At 35.9% G+C, this 19,059-nt stretch overlaps 1 protein-coding gene across 3 annotated transcripts in view; it reads right to left on the bottom strand.

Annotated features, from left to right (window-relative positions):
• Positions 1-6,954: 6,954 nt before the first annotated feature.
• The window catches only part of PPP6R3 (protein phosphatase 6 regulatory subunit 3), a 65,865-nt gene continuing 53,760 nt past the window's right edge, over positions 6,955-19,059 (bottom strand). For all 3 annotated transcript variants that reach the window (XM_015814082.1, XM_015814083.1, XM_015814084.1), the window contains 6 exons: positions 18,104-18,222; positions 17,249-17,396; positions 16,278-16,384; positions 15,543-15,693; positions 10,612-10,734; positions 6,955-8,411 (listed from right to left, as the gene is read on the bottom strand). In XM_015814082.1, the coding sequence (XP_015669568.1) occupies positions 8,360-8,411; positions 10,612-10,734; positions 15,543-15,693; positions 16,278-16,384; positions 17,249-17,396; positions 18,104-18,222 (700 nt within the window). In that variant the 3' untranslated portion in view covers positions 6,955-8,359. The remainder of the gene's footprint in view (positions 8,412-10,611; positions 10,735-15,542; positions 15,694-16,277; positions 16,385-17,248; positions 17,397-18,103; positions 18,223-19,059) is intronic.

Raw genomic sequence — 19,059 nt, 5'->3', positions numbered from 1 at the left:
TCAAGGGAACAGATTCTTTATTTCTGGGCATCTTGCCAATTTCTGAGTCAGTGTTATACTATTGTTCCATGCTCTAGTTCTCCACTAGATGTCAGTAGATATTTATTTTCCAACTTTTTCAAACAAAGAATTATTTTTCTTGCTTTTTCTTTTTTAATTTAATCAGGACTCTTTAGGATATAAAATATTAACAGTTTTCTTAATTTTCAGATTTATCCAGACTATAATAATATTAATTTTATTTCAGTATATTTCTTTCTCCCTTGGAAGTTAATTCACCGCTTCTGTCTATGGAGGGGTGGGGATGTGATCCCCTCCCTTCACTTTCGGAGGATTTCTTGCTTTGGGGATCTTTTCCAAGGAATCAGTTACAAAATAGAAGAGAGAAGATTGATAATCTCACTCAGTTCCAAGCACACTGTTCACCGTTGTTCTGGTTTGTGCTCTTGGACTTCGGCTGCTGGCTAGACGCTGATATGCAGCTAGCCTTTCTCCTGTCGGGTTAGAGGGCTTCCCTGGGATTGAACAGATCGACCGCCATCATTCCATGATCATTGGGGTGCCCCTCTTTCTTCACCGCCTCTCTGGGGCGACATCAGAGCCATTTAGGGTCCCCTGGCAGGGCAAAACCAGCCATGGGATGCGGAGCCCCACAGTCCCTCAGCCGCGTCGCTGTGAGGCGGAACCGTAAGTCCCTTCCACCTTTTAAAAATTATCTTGCCAGAAGAAAAGTTCTTGGAAACTTTTAATTATAGTTAAAACCTATGTAACTACTTTGTTGAATTAAATGTTCAGGTGATCTAAAGAAAGTAATTCTGGTAGGGTTTAAAATTAAATATTCCTAACTCTTCAGAGCCATGTAGCCAATAAATTACACATCAATTTCAAACATGATAAATAACTTTTGTCACTAGGCTATCATTTAGGGAAGGTAAATGAAAACTAGATTCCCAGATGCCATTTTTTATAGCTCTAGTTCAGGGATGTCAAACTCAATTTCATTGAGGGCCGCATCAGCATTGCGGTTGCCCTTGGGGGGCCAGGTGGGTGTGGCCAGGGTGGGTGTGGCCTACTGGGTGGGCATGGCCAGCTCTACATCGTTCGTATCAAGGGTGCCAGTGTGGGCCTGGCCAAGAGTGGGAAAGATCTGAAGGTCTCTGGCAGAAGGTGGTGGGACCGGGGCAAGCGCCAAGGCTTGGTGCATTTCTTCATTCCTCACAAAGGATGACATCTCCCCAGCATGCACCCAGGGGGCGGGGCCGACACAGCAGGGGCTGGTTTATTATTTCACTTTGCTGTAGTTCAGTCTGTTTCAAATAGTTTCAGGTTCAGTGCAAAAAATACTCCAAAAATACCTTGTTTTATAAATATGTTAACAGTGCACATGACAAAGAGAGACTGCAGCTCTTTAAGCGGTAATGAGGCCTCCAGTACTGGGCAAATTCTTCCTCTTGCTCCCTTAAGACACTTTTGATCTATTCTTTATAAAGAATGTTTTTGTCTGGCCTTATCTGCTGTGGAATTTTCTGTCTCCTTAATCCCCTCTCCATAATCATTCAGTCATTCATTTCTATTTAGCTGGCCACCCATCTTGCAACAGGGACTCTGGGAGGTAACACAATTTAAAACTTCATTACAAACTATTCTATTAACTAAAACAAACAAAGAAACACATAAGCATAAAAAGCCCACCGACAATAGCCAATCAACTGACACATCTTGGGCTGCTGATTCCCATGCCCAGGAAAAGAGTGGGTCTTAAGAGCTCTCCGAAAGCACGGCAGGGTCAGGGCCAACCTGATTTCCGACCCTGTGGCTCTCCAAAGGGCACGTGCTGCCCCATACAAGGCAGATGTAATGCCTGTTAACAGGGGCCTTCTCTGCACTCTGCGATTACCACCTTTGATTAATACGTTTCATTTTCACACATTTTGTGTATTCTTCCAACAAACCAGATTTCCTCCCACCTTAAACTCAGCTGACTTACCCTGTTGATAATTGTAACATTCTTTTAGATATACCTCTGAAGAAAAACAAAACTTGCTTATGTTGTTTTACAGTATTTGTTTTCTCATCTACTATAAGGTAAGCTAGTAACTCTAACGCATTATCCATATCACACCAGCTCTAGTAATCTTAATGTCAGTTCCATGCTTCCTTCAATGCTAAATTTGACACAGTCTTCTCTGAACTCTTCTTTACATCTTTCTTCTTCCTGTTAATCCCCCTTAAAAATTTCACTACCAAATCTGGTTTTTGATTTGTCCATTGTCTTTATAGACAATTGTTCTCATTTGTAATTTGCTTAATTTCCAAAGTTTCTGGCGCCAAACCTTTCTTTTTTTACCTGCTATTTCAGCATTTTCAGGTACTGAAACTCTTCCACTTTTCTTCTTTGCTTTTGGCCCATCTCTTTCCCTATGCATTGCTTCTGGGCTTTCAGGACTTATTTATATTCCAGTAATGGCCACTCTTCCTCACTAGCACAGCACAGTCCAATCAATTCATTACCATTTTCAGAGTTATATTACAAAATGCAATATTTTCTGTTTTATCCTTATGCTCCTTAGGAAAGCAACCTATAGATTTATTTAAGTCTTATGGCTTTTACTTTAACACATAAATGATTAATCTCAAAATAAATATTATATAATTATATATTTAAGGAATTCGATTTTTATGGCCTAAAAATGCAATCAAGATGTTATTTTTTCCCCTTATACAGCAAAACACTTCTAGAAACACCCAACCTCCAGTTTAAAATAATAATAATGAAGAGCAAATATGTTCCAGCCTCACAGAGCAAGGATGCAAGATCTTACATAGAAACCAAATACTAAGGAGTGCTATCAAATCCTCAGTGAAATCGTATTTTTATTTGCTTTTGGTGAAAAGTTTTCACATTTTAATCTTTTACCAAATGTTATTTAGATGAAGCGGCTAATAAAACAACACCAAAAAAGGACCACTGAAATTATTTTAGGACTTTTGAAATATTTGATGTTATTTCAGTTGTTACAATTTCTGTAATAAATTTTTAAACTGATTTCATGCTTCTGTGATATTCAAAATATTTTGATCAATATGAAGCAATTTCTTCACTAGTACTGATGTTACCTAGTAATGAAAGTCTGCAAGAATATGAAATGTCTGCAAGAAATCAACCAAACTCAGAGAGCAGCAATGACCCCCTCATTTCAACCCAGAGCTACAAATATTCTTGTTTATTGGTAAAATATTTCCCATTTATATTGTTTTTGCATACTGAAATTTATTGACTGGCTATTTTAAAGAGCAAAAAAAAAAGGTTTGCAGCAAATAACCTTTTAACATTTAACACAGCATAAGGTTTTGTCTGACAGAATGATACATGTTTTGAGGATGAAAAAAGACGAGGTGAAAATGTTTTAATGGAGATCAAGAATTCATCTGGTTAAATTGGAAGCATACTTTAAATCCACAGTAAGATATCTTTCTTGATAAAACATACTCAACTGCTTGAACCTCCCATCATCACAACAACCAATTGCAAAGCTCTCTTTCTTTCAGGACTTCAAATACACCTAGTGGAGATTAAAGTAATAGTCAGTGGGCCTTTGTGAACTTGTACCTGAGTTCAAAAAGCTTCTAAAAGATATGGCAGATGGGTATAAAAATCCATGTCATCGTAAAACAATGTGTCTTCATCATGCCATCAAATGTAGCAAAGTCAGTTCTGAAACGATTAGTGTTTCTTTCCATTTCTATCGTTACAAATTGCAAGCACAGATCATTCTGAAAAGAGGTTAGGACTCTTGTAATTTTAAATAGAATCATGTAACTATGGAAGAGGTGTGGCTATCAATGTCTTCCTTAAAAAAAAAAAAAAAAAAAAAAGGCCGGACAGCTTCTCAGAAGCAGAGGAGGAGGGAGAGAAATGGATCCAATATATTGATTTGGAGAGTTAAAGGCACGCACACATGGGATTTCAGGACTTGTGCAGTATTAAGTTGTCAAGAATTTTCCAGAACTAGAAGATTTTGGCTGGAATACCACTCACACTACAGCATACCCATAAGGGCAAGGCTTCATCTGACAACCATAAAGCTAGTGTCTCAGAAATCCAAGAGTTTCAGGGTTTTTTGGATGTGGTTGCATCTTGTTGGGTCAGTATGACTCTTCTAGCTGCAGCATACAGTGGAGTGCTTTCAGATAATAATAATAAAAAATCTCAGGATAGCTGGGGAACTCTTATGAATAAGTTACCAAATTAAAAAAAATTCTCTCCAAGATAGTGAGTTCTTAAATGCTAATCTGTTCGTACAGAATTTCCATTAATTTCCCAGTGATGAATTCCGTAATGATTTCAAGATAACACCAGGACTTTAGTTTGTCTGATACTTCATTCTCTGATAGTTCATTCCTGTGAGCAGGAATGTCTGAAACATTGAATTCCTTTCTTTTTAGCTTAAATTTTTTCTTCCTTTCCATCCGATTTCTATCTGGCTGTGACTAAAAGGTCCGTTTGTTGAATAATTACAAGCCAGTTCTAAATGAGAAAAAACAACCCTGACCAGAACCAGCATTGGAATATCCTTTACTCCTCTACATCAGTCTCTTTTCAACCAATGGCACCATCTTTTGCCTCAAGGATGCATTTACTGCTGTCCTAACCCAGCCTCCTGTCCCCTTCCTGGTGGCTTTCACCATCAGACTGGGTAGGACATAAAATATGCCTATTTTTGTATTCTGATTTCATGTTCCCATTGACTCTGTTCTAGGGCTGGAAGGAAAACACATTGATTTCTGCCATTCCGCCCCCCCCCTTCCCCTGGGGTCTGGCTTATAGCCATGTGTTCCTTAAATATTGTGCTGCTTCTGATTTTGTAACATAGCTTAACAGATACGTTACAAAATCTCAAGGTCTTTTGGTACTGGCTCTGGATGCTACTCTACATTGCCAAATTCACCACCCTTCACATATGTCCAACACAGTTCCTTTTGTCCGAGTTAACCGATGATTGTTACCCTTTACAATGTCTTTCTCAATGAGGGGGAAATTACTTTCCAGCTAGAGGATGTTTTTTTAGTCCTTAAGGTGGCTGATTTCCATTATTCCTCCTAATACCACTGAAACAACTGACTTGGACCCATTTCACCTTTTGGTTTTTCAAGCATGTGACAAACTTTAGCAGCAACATCCTTTTTGTGATTCAAGACTAATTGGACATACCTTTTCTAATTGTCTAAAATATCCTAAGATTTATTTGGTACCAAGGTCCTCTTAAGGCTATCTAGTTTCCATGCAGCATTTCTCAAAATGGGCAGCGACAATTATTGGGCTTGGTTATGAGACAATTAGAGTTGCACACTACACAACTCAGGGTTTATTCCACAAGCCTGTAATCTTGGTGAAATATTTTCAACTAATATTTGGTTTTATCCTTCATTGTTGCTGCCAGGTAAGATACCTTGTTGTGGCCATGTGCCAGGATGACAAAACAATGATGGTTACTTCTTGGTAATATTCTGTAATGTTCATATTCTCCCTCCCTGAATTCATATTTCCTCCCTTTCTGTTTTATGGAGAATATGTTCAGACATATTCTGAACATAGAAAGAAATGCCAAAAGACTCCTCCAAATCTCTAACTCTGGAATATTCCCCAAACTTTTTGATCATTTGCAGAAATCAAGGTATGAAAATTCACTGATAACCACTTGGAAACCATCATTATAGGCAAGTTAACTAATTTGTACAGACATTTCATGCTAATCGCAAATCATTCTGAAATATGTAAATAAATGCTATGCAGACTATGTAACTTCAGTTAGATCTCTGGATTTCTGAGAATTTGCTATATTATTTATTAATAAATAATAAATATATTTTATTATTTAAAATTCATACCAGTGTTCCAATATTTGAGGGTTTGCCACAAAGAAGAGGGAGTCAACCTATTCTCCAAAGCACCAGAAGGCAGAATAAGAAGCAATGGAGGAAAACTAATCAAGGAGAGAAGCAACCTAGAACTAAGGAGAAATCTCCTGAGTTAGAACAATTAACCAGTGGAACAGCCTGCCTCCAGAAGTTGTGGGTGCTCCATCACTGGAGGTTTTTAGGAAGAGACTGGACAGCCATTTGTCCAGAACGGTATAGGGTCGCCTGCTTATGCAGGGCATTAGACTAGAAGACCTCCAAAGTCCCTTCCAACTCTGTTAATCTGTTCTTAAATTTGTTTTCCACCGCTTGCTTCAAAGTGATTCTTTGGGCTGCTTACAAAATTAAAGGTAGGATAAAGGCATGCTACATTTAGTAGGCAAATTATATTAGTTTGTACTTGTGTGATATAGTGTGTGAATTTAAGGCAGCAGACCTTGAATGATTCTAAACAAATAATAATGGGACCTAATTTCTGTTTGGAACTGGAGACATCAGGACTTTGTAGACCAGTGTTTCTCAACCTTGACAATTTTAAGGCATGTGGACTTCAACTCCCAGAATTCCACTTTTCAACTCCCAGAATTCCACAACCAGCAATGCTGGCTGTGGAATTCTGGGAGTTGAAGTCCACATGCCTTAAAATTGTCACGGTTGAGAAACACTGTTGTAGACTATGGGCGAGGCTGAGTTGGAAAAGCATCTTGTAATATGGTTAATCATGTTCAGATTATGCTAAAAGGCCCATGTGGATGTGTACAGCCCTTAGGTTGAGCCTACCTGAAAATTATCTTTACCAAATTTGAAGAGCAAACACCATGTATGGATAAACACATTGTCATGCTGAGATTGACAGTGTTCAAGGGTAGAAAGAAAAGAAATACAGTAAATGCTGTTGATATAAATCACCTTTAGTTGAATTTCTTTTTGACTTCTCCCTTTATTTCATTATTTTTACCCTCTTTGTGTGGGTCACACAATTATGCATATTCTAATATCAAAATGATGGCCAGAAGTAATGAGAAAATAAAAGTACCAGTATACATTTGTTTTTATTTCTGTATGCAATGTAATATTAGGCACATAGCTTGGGACACTTTCTAAAATAAATCATTGGCCATTGTTTAGAGTATCCTTTTGGCTTTTAAATACTGGTCAGGAAAACATATGATGTAAAAATACATGAATAACTTCTTTTGAAAGGAAGAAAAGTGGATTTTGCACCTTAAAGTGCAAGAGGTGTTCTTTAACCCTTCCACCAAAGAATGTGGCAATATACATTATATTGCTTCTGTTTGAAAAGGCGGCTGGAATTTTATGACATAGAAAATTATAAATTACAATTAGTTTCCATAATCACTATATATATATACACAACCCAGTTATGAAAAAAACTGGTTTAAAACTTACAAATGAAATCTTCACACAGATCAAAACAGTGAAAATATAACAATTAACATGCTCAAGTGCCCAATTTGGATATTTAAAGACATTACATCTTTAAAACACGAACTTTAATTACAAGAGCAGCATGGGCATTTGTTATATTTATTTGATTTGTCAAAAGGATTACAGTGTTTTAAATATGAAGATTGTTTCAAAATGGGTAATTTTGTAATGCTCTAAATTAAAGTACATCTTGGTGAATGGGTTAAAAAAAGGTGAGTCTTGTAAAAATACACAAGCCATGTGCACTTCAAAATATTCTAGTGTTTCACCTGTAAGGTATTGTTTCAAGCAAACAAGACTTAACAGAACATATGGCTTTACAGTAACATCAATCTGTCAACTAAGCTGTAGTAATAAATACTTAAAATCTCTACCGATAGACTTACATTTTGATCTGGTTTAAACAATACAGAAAACAATTACCAGTTGAAAGCCTGCTGTAGTATGTCAAACACCAAAATTCTTTTTAAATCATTGTTTTAAATCTAAAGCAACCAAACATTTAAAGGGCATTGCATTTGAACAATTCTTTGCCAAATGAAAGAAAGATAGACTTAAAAATGTTTTGGGTGAAAAATTATGAAAATTGCTACATACTTTGGTCACTAATTGTCAAATAGTATGCCTCAAATACATTAGATTTGTGTATTCACTTTTTTATATAAAACTATTCTTACAGCCATTTTTAACTATAGTATCATTACTAATGTTACTTGGGTGGCAAGTTCTTATTTCACAATCACCCATCATTTAGAACAATACAATATAAACATACGCAAAAATTTCTTGGTATTCTTCAATGTGCAATTTTTACACTTATGAATTTCTGTACAATGTCTCAAAATCTAGAATATAAATGTTGCTGGTCCTGATCACTTGTGAAATTAAATGCAGCAGTGACTGGCTCCAATAGGTTCTAGATGAAATCCTCAGGAATCATATCCTTGAAATCAGTTCATATTCTTCAGTTATCATCAGTCAATATCACATATCATACAGGGCCATTAACAGATGCCTCTGCTAGAATGGTTTGTTGATCAGCCCTAAGGAGATCAAAGAAGCATCAAATTGTTAGAAGAGCGCACAATGATTCTAAACACTGAAAAACACAGTTAATTAAATAGTTTTGGATTTTTTAAAATATAGAATAGACTTTATGGCACTGATATATTTGCAAAGTAAATTAAAGAATTTACATTACAATGAAGATTTGCCTTGTGAATTTTCCCTGACTTCTAGGACACACTGGAGATCATTACATGAAGCTTAGGTTTCAAATTTGGCCCTATAGATTGCTTATCATTCCCATAGAATATCAGCATTTTTACCTGATCCATTTTTGCCAAAACAGAATTCAGAAATTGGTTGCTACCAATCCTCTTTAAAAAATTGACCTCACTGCATTTATATTGTTGGAGATGCAGTAAAATTATTTATATTTTTTATTTTAGTAAGGAGCAATTAGATATATTCTTGGAGATGTTAATTAGATGTTTATATTTTCCTGAAGTTTACCTGTATCACATAGGAATTGTTTCATATGGGTTTTTTTCAGTTTTAATATTAAAAAAAATTGAGCCCATTTCTGCAAGTTGGATGGCCGATTAATAATTAGACTGGATCCCCAATTCAACCACTCTTGGAATGAGATGAAGAGACTGTTTTCTAGATTCAAGTTTTTGTTTTGTCACAATATGAATCACACTGGTTTGAATTTTGATCTGGAATGCAACCAACTTGAATGGAGCACTGTTTTCTCCAGGTATATATATATACCCCTAACTCAGCAACATTAAGGACCCTAGATATTTTTCATTCTCAATTCAGATCACAAAGCTGGTTACTAATTCTAACTATAAATTCACCAAATATATAAAAGGATAGTTGAATATTAAAGAAATCCTAATATCAGTACAGAGAAAGTTAACATTTACAAACCTCTGTAAGCTTTTATATATCTGAAGAAATGCTTTTCTAAAGCACTAGCAATTTACAAACAAAAAAAAAATCAGTGAAATTCACTATAATTCTTTATTAAACAGAAACTATAATTAATTATGGGGATGAGAAAGCTATAATAGTCGAGTATTTTTCAATGTTCCTAAAGTACAACCAATATTTAACACATGTTGCATTTCTAATTGCTAGAATAAAAAAAGTGAACATACTTATTGCTTATCATTGTAAGCTATGCTCTTAGCTTATTACACAGGAGTGGAGAAGAAAAAAGCGTTGCCTGATCTGTGCATTTCCTATTCTTCCCAGAAGACATTAGCTAAGCTGCTTTCGCCCACCTCCAAGATACATACTTAACATCAGACATAAATAAAAGCAATGTAGCAATACATATCATTTCTCTGTTAAAAATTAGAAAAACAATACGAGTACATAACGAGTATATCAGTAGCAAACTTACAACTGCCAGAGCAGCCTCTTTTATTACATCCCAGACTCAAGAGGCTGTTGCAAACTGTTAATACGTTGGGCAGAAAATCTATGAAGGCTAATTCAGAGTTCTCGTCCTGTAAGGAGATAATATTCTCCAATATGCCCAGAGGTCTCTTTGCAGCTTTCTGTCATATGTGGACAAGCACGCAGATAAGAAGATGGTAAAACATAGCAACTTCTCAAACTCTGCTGAGTGCTAGAATCCTACAGCAGCAGTCCCCAACCATTCTGGCATCAGGGACCAGTTTCGGAAGAAAAACTGTCTTCCACGGACCGTGTGTGTGTGTGTGTGTGTGTGTGTGTGTGTGTGTGTGTGTTGGTTTTGCACACAACCTAGATCCTGCGCATGAGCAGATTAAGCTTTGCCTGCTTACCTGTTGCTTGCATGGCCTGATTTCCTAAGAGGCCACAAACCGGTACCAGTCCACAGCCTGGGGGTTGGGGACCCCTGTCCTATAGGATGTAGAATATCCAATAATTCCAGGAGTCTCCAATATAGTTGAGAGCAGGTTGCCATACCTATTCATATTTTCATTTATCTGTATGGTTTTCCATAAAATATCTTTCTTTGAAAGGAAGATCTATAGAGCTGGGTCTCTACCTCATGACTACATGCACCCATGTTTTCTTTTTTTTCCTCCACCACTTTTTTTTCAAAGGTTTATAAGGGTGAAAGCAGAACCTATACAGAGCCCATATGTAAGGCATTCTAGGAGCAGGTTATAAGGCAGATTATAAACATTGCATATACATACACACATCACAATATAAAAATGACTTGGTAACAACAGGTACCTCTGCTCCAGGCTGCTGCAAGTGGGTTGCGGAGCTGCAGGACTTTCTTCTCCAGCATCTGCATTCTCTTCCACCACATATTTACAAGAAGCATCTTGCGAGGTAGACAGTTTTCCTTCCTCACTAATAAATAAATAAAATTACAGCTTCGTTTGTGCTTTAAATGTTTGTATTACCATGCAATAATGAAAGACTTGGGGGAAGGGATCCAGAGGTCACATGCAAACAGATTTTAGAAATATGATTGAAACATGGAAAACAAGCACAAGATTGTTGTTTCTGTTGACATTCATCACTCCCATCAGTTTATGTTTATTAAAAAGGAATTGGACAAGAAAAAAATGCAGGACGGTGTAGTAAAAAAAGAGGAATAAAGAATGTAAATGGTGCCCAAAATGAAAAAACAAAAAACAAAAAACACATGAATGATCCTTTACAGTACATACCGATAGGATTTCAACACTCTGAAGCCACAGTGAAGGGGAAGGGTGGAAAAAACAGAAAAGTAATATAAAAAAGACTATCAAGATTTTCCCACAAAAAAAGAATGTTTGGATCAAGTCTATCTAGGATGCAACAAAAATACTAGTGGTATTGTTATCCAAATTCTTTAAACAAACTAGCAAGTTCTACTGTTAAGAACAGTTGGGGCATATTTTTAAAACCTAGCTTCTCTTTGGACACCTATGGATTGATTTCACAAGCTTAATATTCAGTAATCACAGGTCCTAACTGCAGACTGAAGGGGAATTATCCAACAATAGTTTACAACCAATCTGTTACCAGAAGCCAGTCTCAATTTTCATGACAGAGTATAAACTGTTTTGAGCTTTCCTGAATGAAGAAAACCGAAACATTTGAAAACCAGATGCTTAAATATGTGTCTTTTCCAGTATCTGAAGGGTGCAATTCATATACATCTGGCACTATTCAATAAAAAGCACCTCAGAAAAACAAGAAGAAAGTAAACCAACAGCAATCCATGGATTGAAAAATCTACATGAAGTTTGCTTAAGCAATTATTGTTCACAAAACAAGTACACAAAACATCCAGCATTTGGATTACTTTATGAGGAAACAAAAGGACATCCTAAATTAATACAAATGAAAGAAAAGATGATGGATTTAGCACTGGTATTTTCATAGTGAACAAACTAGTCAATGCAGAAGAATCTCTTTCCACTTCGTCTAGTAGCAGAGCTAATGCAAGCAAGCTTTTTTTTTTTTCTATGTAAAAGAAGAATCACCCATCCAGATTTGGAGCGTGATGAAACTAGCAGAGTCAAATTATAAAACAAAACAGTAACTGAACAGAAAAGGAACAACAGAGGAAAATGCCTTATCCCAACCAGTCTATTAAGTATAATAGTCTACTGGGAGAATGAATTATTTCAAGCCATTTTTTCTGGTCTTATATAGCAATGGCAAGGTTTAACCTAGGATGCTTTAAACACAAAAAGTGTTTCTACCAAAAGCTTTGTTCTAAGGAAGGAGAAAAGAAAGAAAGCCACCGGGTTGATTGCTCTTATATTAGCTACCTTGTTTTCATGAGAAGAGGAAAAGTTCAAAGAAAAACCAATCTTTCTTCATCAGCAAAAGCAAGTATCTAAAGCTGAAAATATGAACTGTTGTGAGCCTCCTAAAGTCGTTGTATGAGATAGGAGGGCATATGTCCCATAAATAAATAAGGGCAGAGGTCTAACAATAATTTAGTCATTATAAAAGAATAAAAGATTATCTGCAGTTTTGAAACCTTTCCTGCTGATACATTTAGAATTTGAAATATTTTTTGTAATATGTCAAACATTTACTGTAATTTATGGCTGCAATCTGTTTGTGGTTGGAGGAAAAAAAATATGCTCCCTGCAAAAACAGGTGAAAAGTTAAAATTTCAAACCTCTGGCTTGATCTAAGAGCTGGAATGATCACCTTCTGCACCTACTCACTCTGAAAATAAAATCCTTTTACTTCTGTACCAGTACAAAAAGAAAAATCAGTTTCTTGATAATTTTGCAACAGATTCTCTTTGTAAAAATTAGAACATCCTCAATAATATTTGGCATTAGCTGCTTCTGTATGTAAATTTTGATATTCAAAACAGAGGGGATCAAATCCAGATATAGAAATGGAGGCTGAAACTAAAGATCCTGTGAGACTGCAACACAACCATGAGCACGAAGTTATAGAGCCAGGCTCCTCACCTTCAGACTAGAACAAACAGAAAGAATCAGGTCCTCGCCTAATATTTGACCCTCCAGTATGCTGGCAATCAGAAAAAATATGTAGCAGCCGAAATGCCAGCCTCTTGAGAGAACACTTATTCTCTCTGCCGGACTTCCAAGTAATCATTGAGAGCTCACAGTTTAATAAAGTTGCAAACACCCTAATTAACAAACCAAAGGGGAGCTGAGTTACAAATGCTGTAGCATTCAAGTTTCATTGCACCTCATCTAAGCTGACTCAGTTTCACAACTTGGCTGTTTAACCTGCATAAAAGTACTATCCTACCCTCTGTTGCATTCTCATACCTAATATATACATATTAGTTATTAGCCTGGTTATTTTCTGTTTTAACATACTGTCCCTGTAAAATTCCCCTGTAGGACGTACTTTGTTTTTTAAGCAGACCTTATAGCAAAAACAAACAAACAAACAACAAAAGGCCCCAAGAATGTAAAAACAAATCTTGTCATGGAGTTATTTACTTATAATTAAATAATTCTAAGCCCAGAAATACATTTTGAGTATCAAACTTAATTGAACTTAATTCTATTTAAATGTGCATTTCTGATTACCCTGTCCCAGATTTTCTATATTTCAGATATACTATATACTATACTATACCATTTACTATATTTCATTATCATTGTTAAATAATTTAAAGTAAGACGTTTTTGCTACATTACTTCAAATCTGCATGAGCTGCATCGGCTGACAGCTTGCTTCTGATTCAATTAAAGTCCTACATGGCATGGGTCCAGGGTATCTGAGGAGCGGTCTCTCCCCAATGGGACAAGCCTGCCCCAGTCGTGTCTGTGGAAGGGGCCTGCTATGGATCCTGTCTGCTAAGGAAACTGGCTCCATCTCTGTGGAACAATCCACTACCAGAAGTGGGAACTAGCCCCTCCCTTTTGGCCTTCTGGAAGGGTATCAAAATCTGGCTCTGCCGCTTGACCTGGGGCCCGGAGGGGGGGGACTCACTGCTGAAGGCGGCTGATGGAGTAAGATCTCAACCGTGTCCCATCCATATCTTGGCTCTTGTAGGTGTGGCTTTAGTGCAGTTTTTAATAATATTTTAATGTTGGTTTGTTTTAATTTTTTAACTATTTTTCATATGTTTCATAATTTGTAAGCCTTGTAAGGGGAGATGGGCGGGGAAGGAAGAAAGGAAGGAAGGAAAGAAGGAGAGAGAAAGAGAAAGAGAAAGAGAGAGAGAGAGAGAGTAGATAGATAGATAGATAGATAGATAGATAGATAGATAGATAGATAGATAGATAGATAGATAGATAGATAGATAGATAGATAGATAGATTTTATTTATTTATTTATAATATTTATCTAGCCATCCATCTTACATCAAACTCTGGGTAGCTAACAATTAAAACATAAGACATATATCAATTAAAACCTAAACATTAAAAAACTGGCACCAAAGTTAAGTTTCCAACATTCATGTTAAATCCTCCAATCTCCCTCCAATGAAGGAGCTAATGTGTACTAATCACGCTTTTCCATCTTGACTAGATCTGCTCTATTGTTATAAAAAATTATTTCTGTAAACAAACAGCAGATTCTAGAAGGAGAGATTCCATCCTCTACAACCAGCCTTCCCTAGCAGTCAACAATCCTCCCTCTTACCCATATAGATGCAAGACTGATGTACGGCCACTACGTTATGTGCAATGTAGTGATGCCATTCATAGCACAGATGGAGGTAGAAAGTGGAATGTTAGAGAACAATCCATGTCCTTTCATGCTACAATAATAACGATCAGTTAGGGACCAAGCATAACTAGGCATAACTACAATTGCCCAGATCACTTTGAAACAGGATGTGTGGCAAATAAATTTAATAAATAAAGAAATAAAAGTGGGTGGAGGTTATATATTTTCTCAGCCTTTGGGGTAACACTGTTTCCTTAGTGTACTGAAGGAAACCTACAAGGGTGGTTTCTTTGGATTGTGTGTATTCACTTCTTTTTCATTCCAGACTATTTTTGTCATTTTTGCCATTTTCTAGTTTTCGTGTTTTCCTTGTTTTGAACATTTTCACTTGTGAACCACCCAGAGTTGTAAATTAGATGGCATATAAATAATAACAAGACATGGACCAAAAAAAGAGCATGCTAATATTCAGGTCAGAACTTTGACTAAAAAGGTGAACTGAAGAGCACATGAAACTTGCTAAATTTATAAAACTATCTCAAAGCTGTATGCAACAAAATTTCATTTTAATGCTGATTAGTGTACATTCAAAGTGACAATAAAGTTATTATTCTATTCTATTCTATTCTATCCTATCCTATATAAAGTACAAGCTGAGGAAAAAAGGGCCTTGTTGCTGTGGCTATTGCATCATCCCCATGACGTCAATTATTTCCAATAATTCATTCAAAACTAGATTAGAAAATTATTTTTAAAAATAACAAGAGGGAGAGAAAGTACAGAAAAGACTTCAGAGGCTAGTACATCAAAAAAAATAGCAACTATCAAGTTAAAATTAAAAATTTGATCAATGGTACTCAGTGAAAATACCTCATTTGATTGAACTTTAGCAATCAAAATAAAACCATATTTAAATTCCAATTTCACAGAAAGCTTGGCCAAATGGTTATGTTTTAAATGGTTTGAGAATGCAACACTAGGCCACTTTTTAATATGATTAATGAAAATTCCTTAAACATACAGTGCAGCAAAGTTTAATGCCTCACCTTTTGAAGACAGCAGTTTCAGTTTTAGCATCTACAGTAAGGCTAAGAGTCTCCTTCATGCTGCCATTCATTACTGTTTCAGTCACTTTATCTGCGTTTTCCGTATCATCTTCTCCATCAGAACCAGCTTCCATTGCAATACTTCCTACATCTGAAAAAGGAATTTGAACAATGAAAGTGGACAATTACTTTTTATATTTTAATATCTGCATTATTCTTCTGTTCTGTGCTGAGCTGTATAGAATTGTCAGCAATAAGTGGAATAAACTTTTATATATTTAACCAATTGGTAAACTGTTATTGAGAGCTTATTGTCACAGAAGCAACTCTGGATGACAAGTAAGAAGGGGGAGATGGGAAGCATAAATAATGAATAAAAATTAAAAAATAATGAATTCCATTTAAAGCATCAACAAAAACCCAACAACGATAATAATGAAAATGTTCAGAACCCACATCAGAGAAACAAAACAGTTGCGGAAACTATAAACCCTGGTAAATCATTGTCAAATTCTCTAATATTTCCTTCTCACTTTCTACCAAACTGGGGCCAAAAATCATCTCTGCCCAGGCTGTGCTGATGGAGCCAGGGTTTCATAAGAGAGGGCAGGTTTAGGAGTATAGCAGACACAACTCCAGAGAAGGACCAATTCCAACGTCCTGTAAAATGGCATTCTCTTATCAGTGGAATATGCTGACCACACATTATTAATCAAAATAATTCTGAGTTCTTACTTTCTGGCTGGGTCACAAGGGCAGCTACATTTGCATTCAGAGGATCCACTGGTTCAGTGTTGGTTTCCATCTCCACAGGTGAATTACTTCTCAAAGAATCTTTTGAACTTTAAAAACAAAGTAAAATAAATTGATGAATCACATTTTCAATTATTTTCTGCCAGGAGTACACAGGATAGACTTCAGTTGGTCACTTCTGTATGATAATGCTAACTATTTGGAACAGGATTCTAGAGCATACTTGCGCTCATGGGTAATTGAGCAGCAAATAAAGGTAATCTAAATATCAATTAGCATTTGGACCTTATAGAAGTTTGCATAAATCCTGAAAGCTAAACTATCTTTTCTTTGAACTCTCACCTTTGATTAGGACATGAAAGAAAAACAGATGGCTGTTCAGCTATAGATTACTTTTTAAATCCAGAAAACAAAAATATAATGTTCAACAGAATGAGACACAAAAAAGGAGGATAATGGTTGGGAGAAGAGGATAGAAAGAAAATGAAGATAGAAGCACTTCTTGAAGTGCCAGGGAAGAAAATGTTAGTGCTGCTTCTTTTATCCTACTAACCAAGATTTCCTATAAAAAAATGAATTTGCAACAAAGTAAATGGGTCAGTGAGGTTTTTATTTTTAGAGACTGAGATTTTCTCAGTAGAATAGTTTTTGTAGGAAAAATTGATACTACAATTCTGCATTTTGCTGCATTTTACTGATGAACTTCTGCAATGTGATTTCCAGATGAGTCACAAAAAACTGAATTGCAACTCAAATGACGCCAACCATTTTTTTTCTGCAATATTTTTCACCTAAACATGTGAATCTATTACTACAGATGCATTTTACAAGGTGCTAAAGCAAACTAACGAGCTAATCATTTCAAATATAAAATATGTGAAAACAAAACATATATTTTTTTGTTTTTCTTTAATTTCATTTGTAGGTTTTGCAGAAACACAAAACTTTCCTACCTTACGGTGAAATCTGAAAAGGAAGCCCAACCAGTTTCTTTTGCTGGCATTGGTTCCTCTGTGCTCCACACATCAGACCCAACAGAATCCAGATTAGTGCCATGTGTGGTTTCCATAGGAACATCAAAGTTAGCTGACCAGTTAGGTGCTGAAAAAATTATAACGTTAGAAATATATCAGTTCCTAATACTAAGTCTATAGCAAGGCAGCTTGTTTAAGTTTTTAAAAAGTCAGAGGAAGAATTTGCCAACTGTATTACTTTTATGAATATTGAGAAAAATTAGAACCATTTACAACTATTCAGTCTACCATTATCATATTTAAGCAACTCCTCAAAAATTGTCATTTTAGAATATGCACACCTCCATATATCCCTTTACATTTTATGCATGTTCATTTGTAATAGAAAATGTCTACAGATTGTCTTTCACTACACACAACCACCCACTACTACAAGCCAAAAATACCAAGAGAGGAAGGAGTGGTGCACATGTTCCTAATCCCTCTATACATCCATACATTGTCCTTGCATTGTGATATATTAAATGTTCAGAGCTTGGTCCATCTTGGTCCAACTGAGGCAGTAACAACCGTAAATAGAAGCAATGTAAAATACTTCCCTTTTATTTTTATGGAGTTAACTTGAGGTTTACTACCAATCAGATGAACCAAGTGCAGACACTGCATTAATTATAACACTATTAAATATTTTTCAAAGTACAAATAATGAAAAAAATTAAGAAGGCCAAAGGCTTCCACTTTTTTTTAACAAATGAAAAAATGCCAGTTAAGGACCGTCCAATTCCTACACTTGTATCTGAATGCATGAGAAACTGTGCGATAAAAGCTACTTACTTTCATTCAAATCTACTTCCATCTTGTCTTCTGTATTGGTGCTTGATTCAAACAGGTCTTGCTTTGTTCCATCCTCTTCTTCAGAATCTGTACTCTCTTCACTGTCTGTACTGCCTGAACTTTTTATTTTAAAGAAAGAGACACAAAACATGAATTTCCTCCCCTAAGATTTTCTTCACTTGTTATGTAACCATTTTTAAAGATTAATTAAAAACTTTGGAGGATTAAGAATAAGTGAGGAGGTCTGACTGATTCCTCCCCTTTGTTCATTAACATTATGGTTGAACGTCCACTGATTTTAGCAGCATTCAACAGTGGAGTTTTCAGAAAATGCTTTACACAATGCTTTGCCCTCACACAAGCAGAGACGTTCTCTGCTATGCATTAAAATACTCAAACCTTTTTCAGGCTTCAGCATGAGCCTACAGGTGTCACTGTTTCAAGAGTCACACTGATAAACCTTAACAGGTAATTCTATGAAAACAATTACAGTGTATTTAAACAACATAAGTGAAGCTAGACTTTCTGTTGTGTTTGCCACTTAGATAATGTCAGGCAAGTTTCAAAGGAATCATACAGGCGAATATGGACTCTTGAAAAAGTCACTAGGCCCTGGAATGAAAAATCTAGTCATTTAACAATTTTAGCCAGGCATTTAGTCAAGAAATTCTGGGTAGAGTATGTAAATAAAATATAACTAAACTATATGAACTGATTTTAAAAACCGGGTCGAGCCTTTAAAATTACATTTTATTTATTTATTTATTTATTGAATTTATATACCGCCCTATCTCCCTTATGGGACTCAGGGCGGTGAACAGGCGATAATAAAAACCATGATAAATATAGGCAGTTCTAAAATCAAATTAAATAATGGGCCTGTTCTAAAAACACACCCATACAAAAACCCCCACTAAAACATAATCAAACTACGCCAGGCCGGCCGCACGGAATAG

This window comes from Protobothrops mucrosquamatus, unplaced genomic scaffold, assembly GCF_001527695.2.
Source record: "Protobothrops mucrosquamatus isolate PMUCROS unplaced genomic scaffold, P.Mucros_1.0 scaffold217, whole genome shotgun sequence".
Taxonomy (NCBI): domain Eukaryota; kingdom Metazoa; phylum Chordata; class Lepidosauria; order Squamata; family Viperidae; genus Protobothrops; species Protobothrops mucrosquamatus.
The sequence above is the reverse complement of the archived record's forward strand: the minus strand, read 5'-3'. Positions and strand labels throughout refer to the sequence as shown.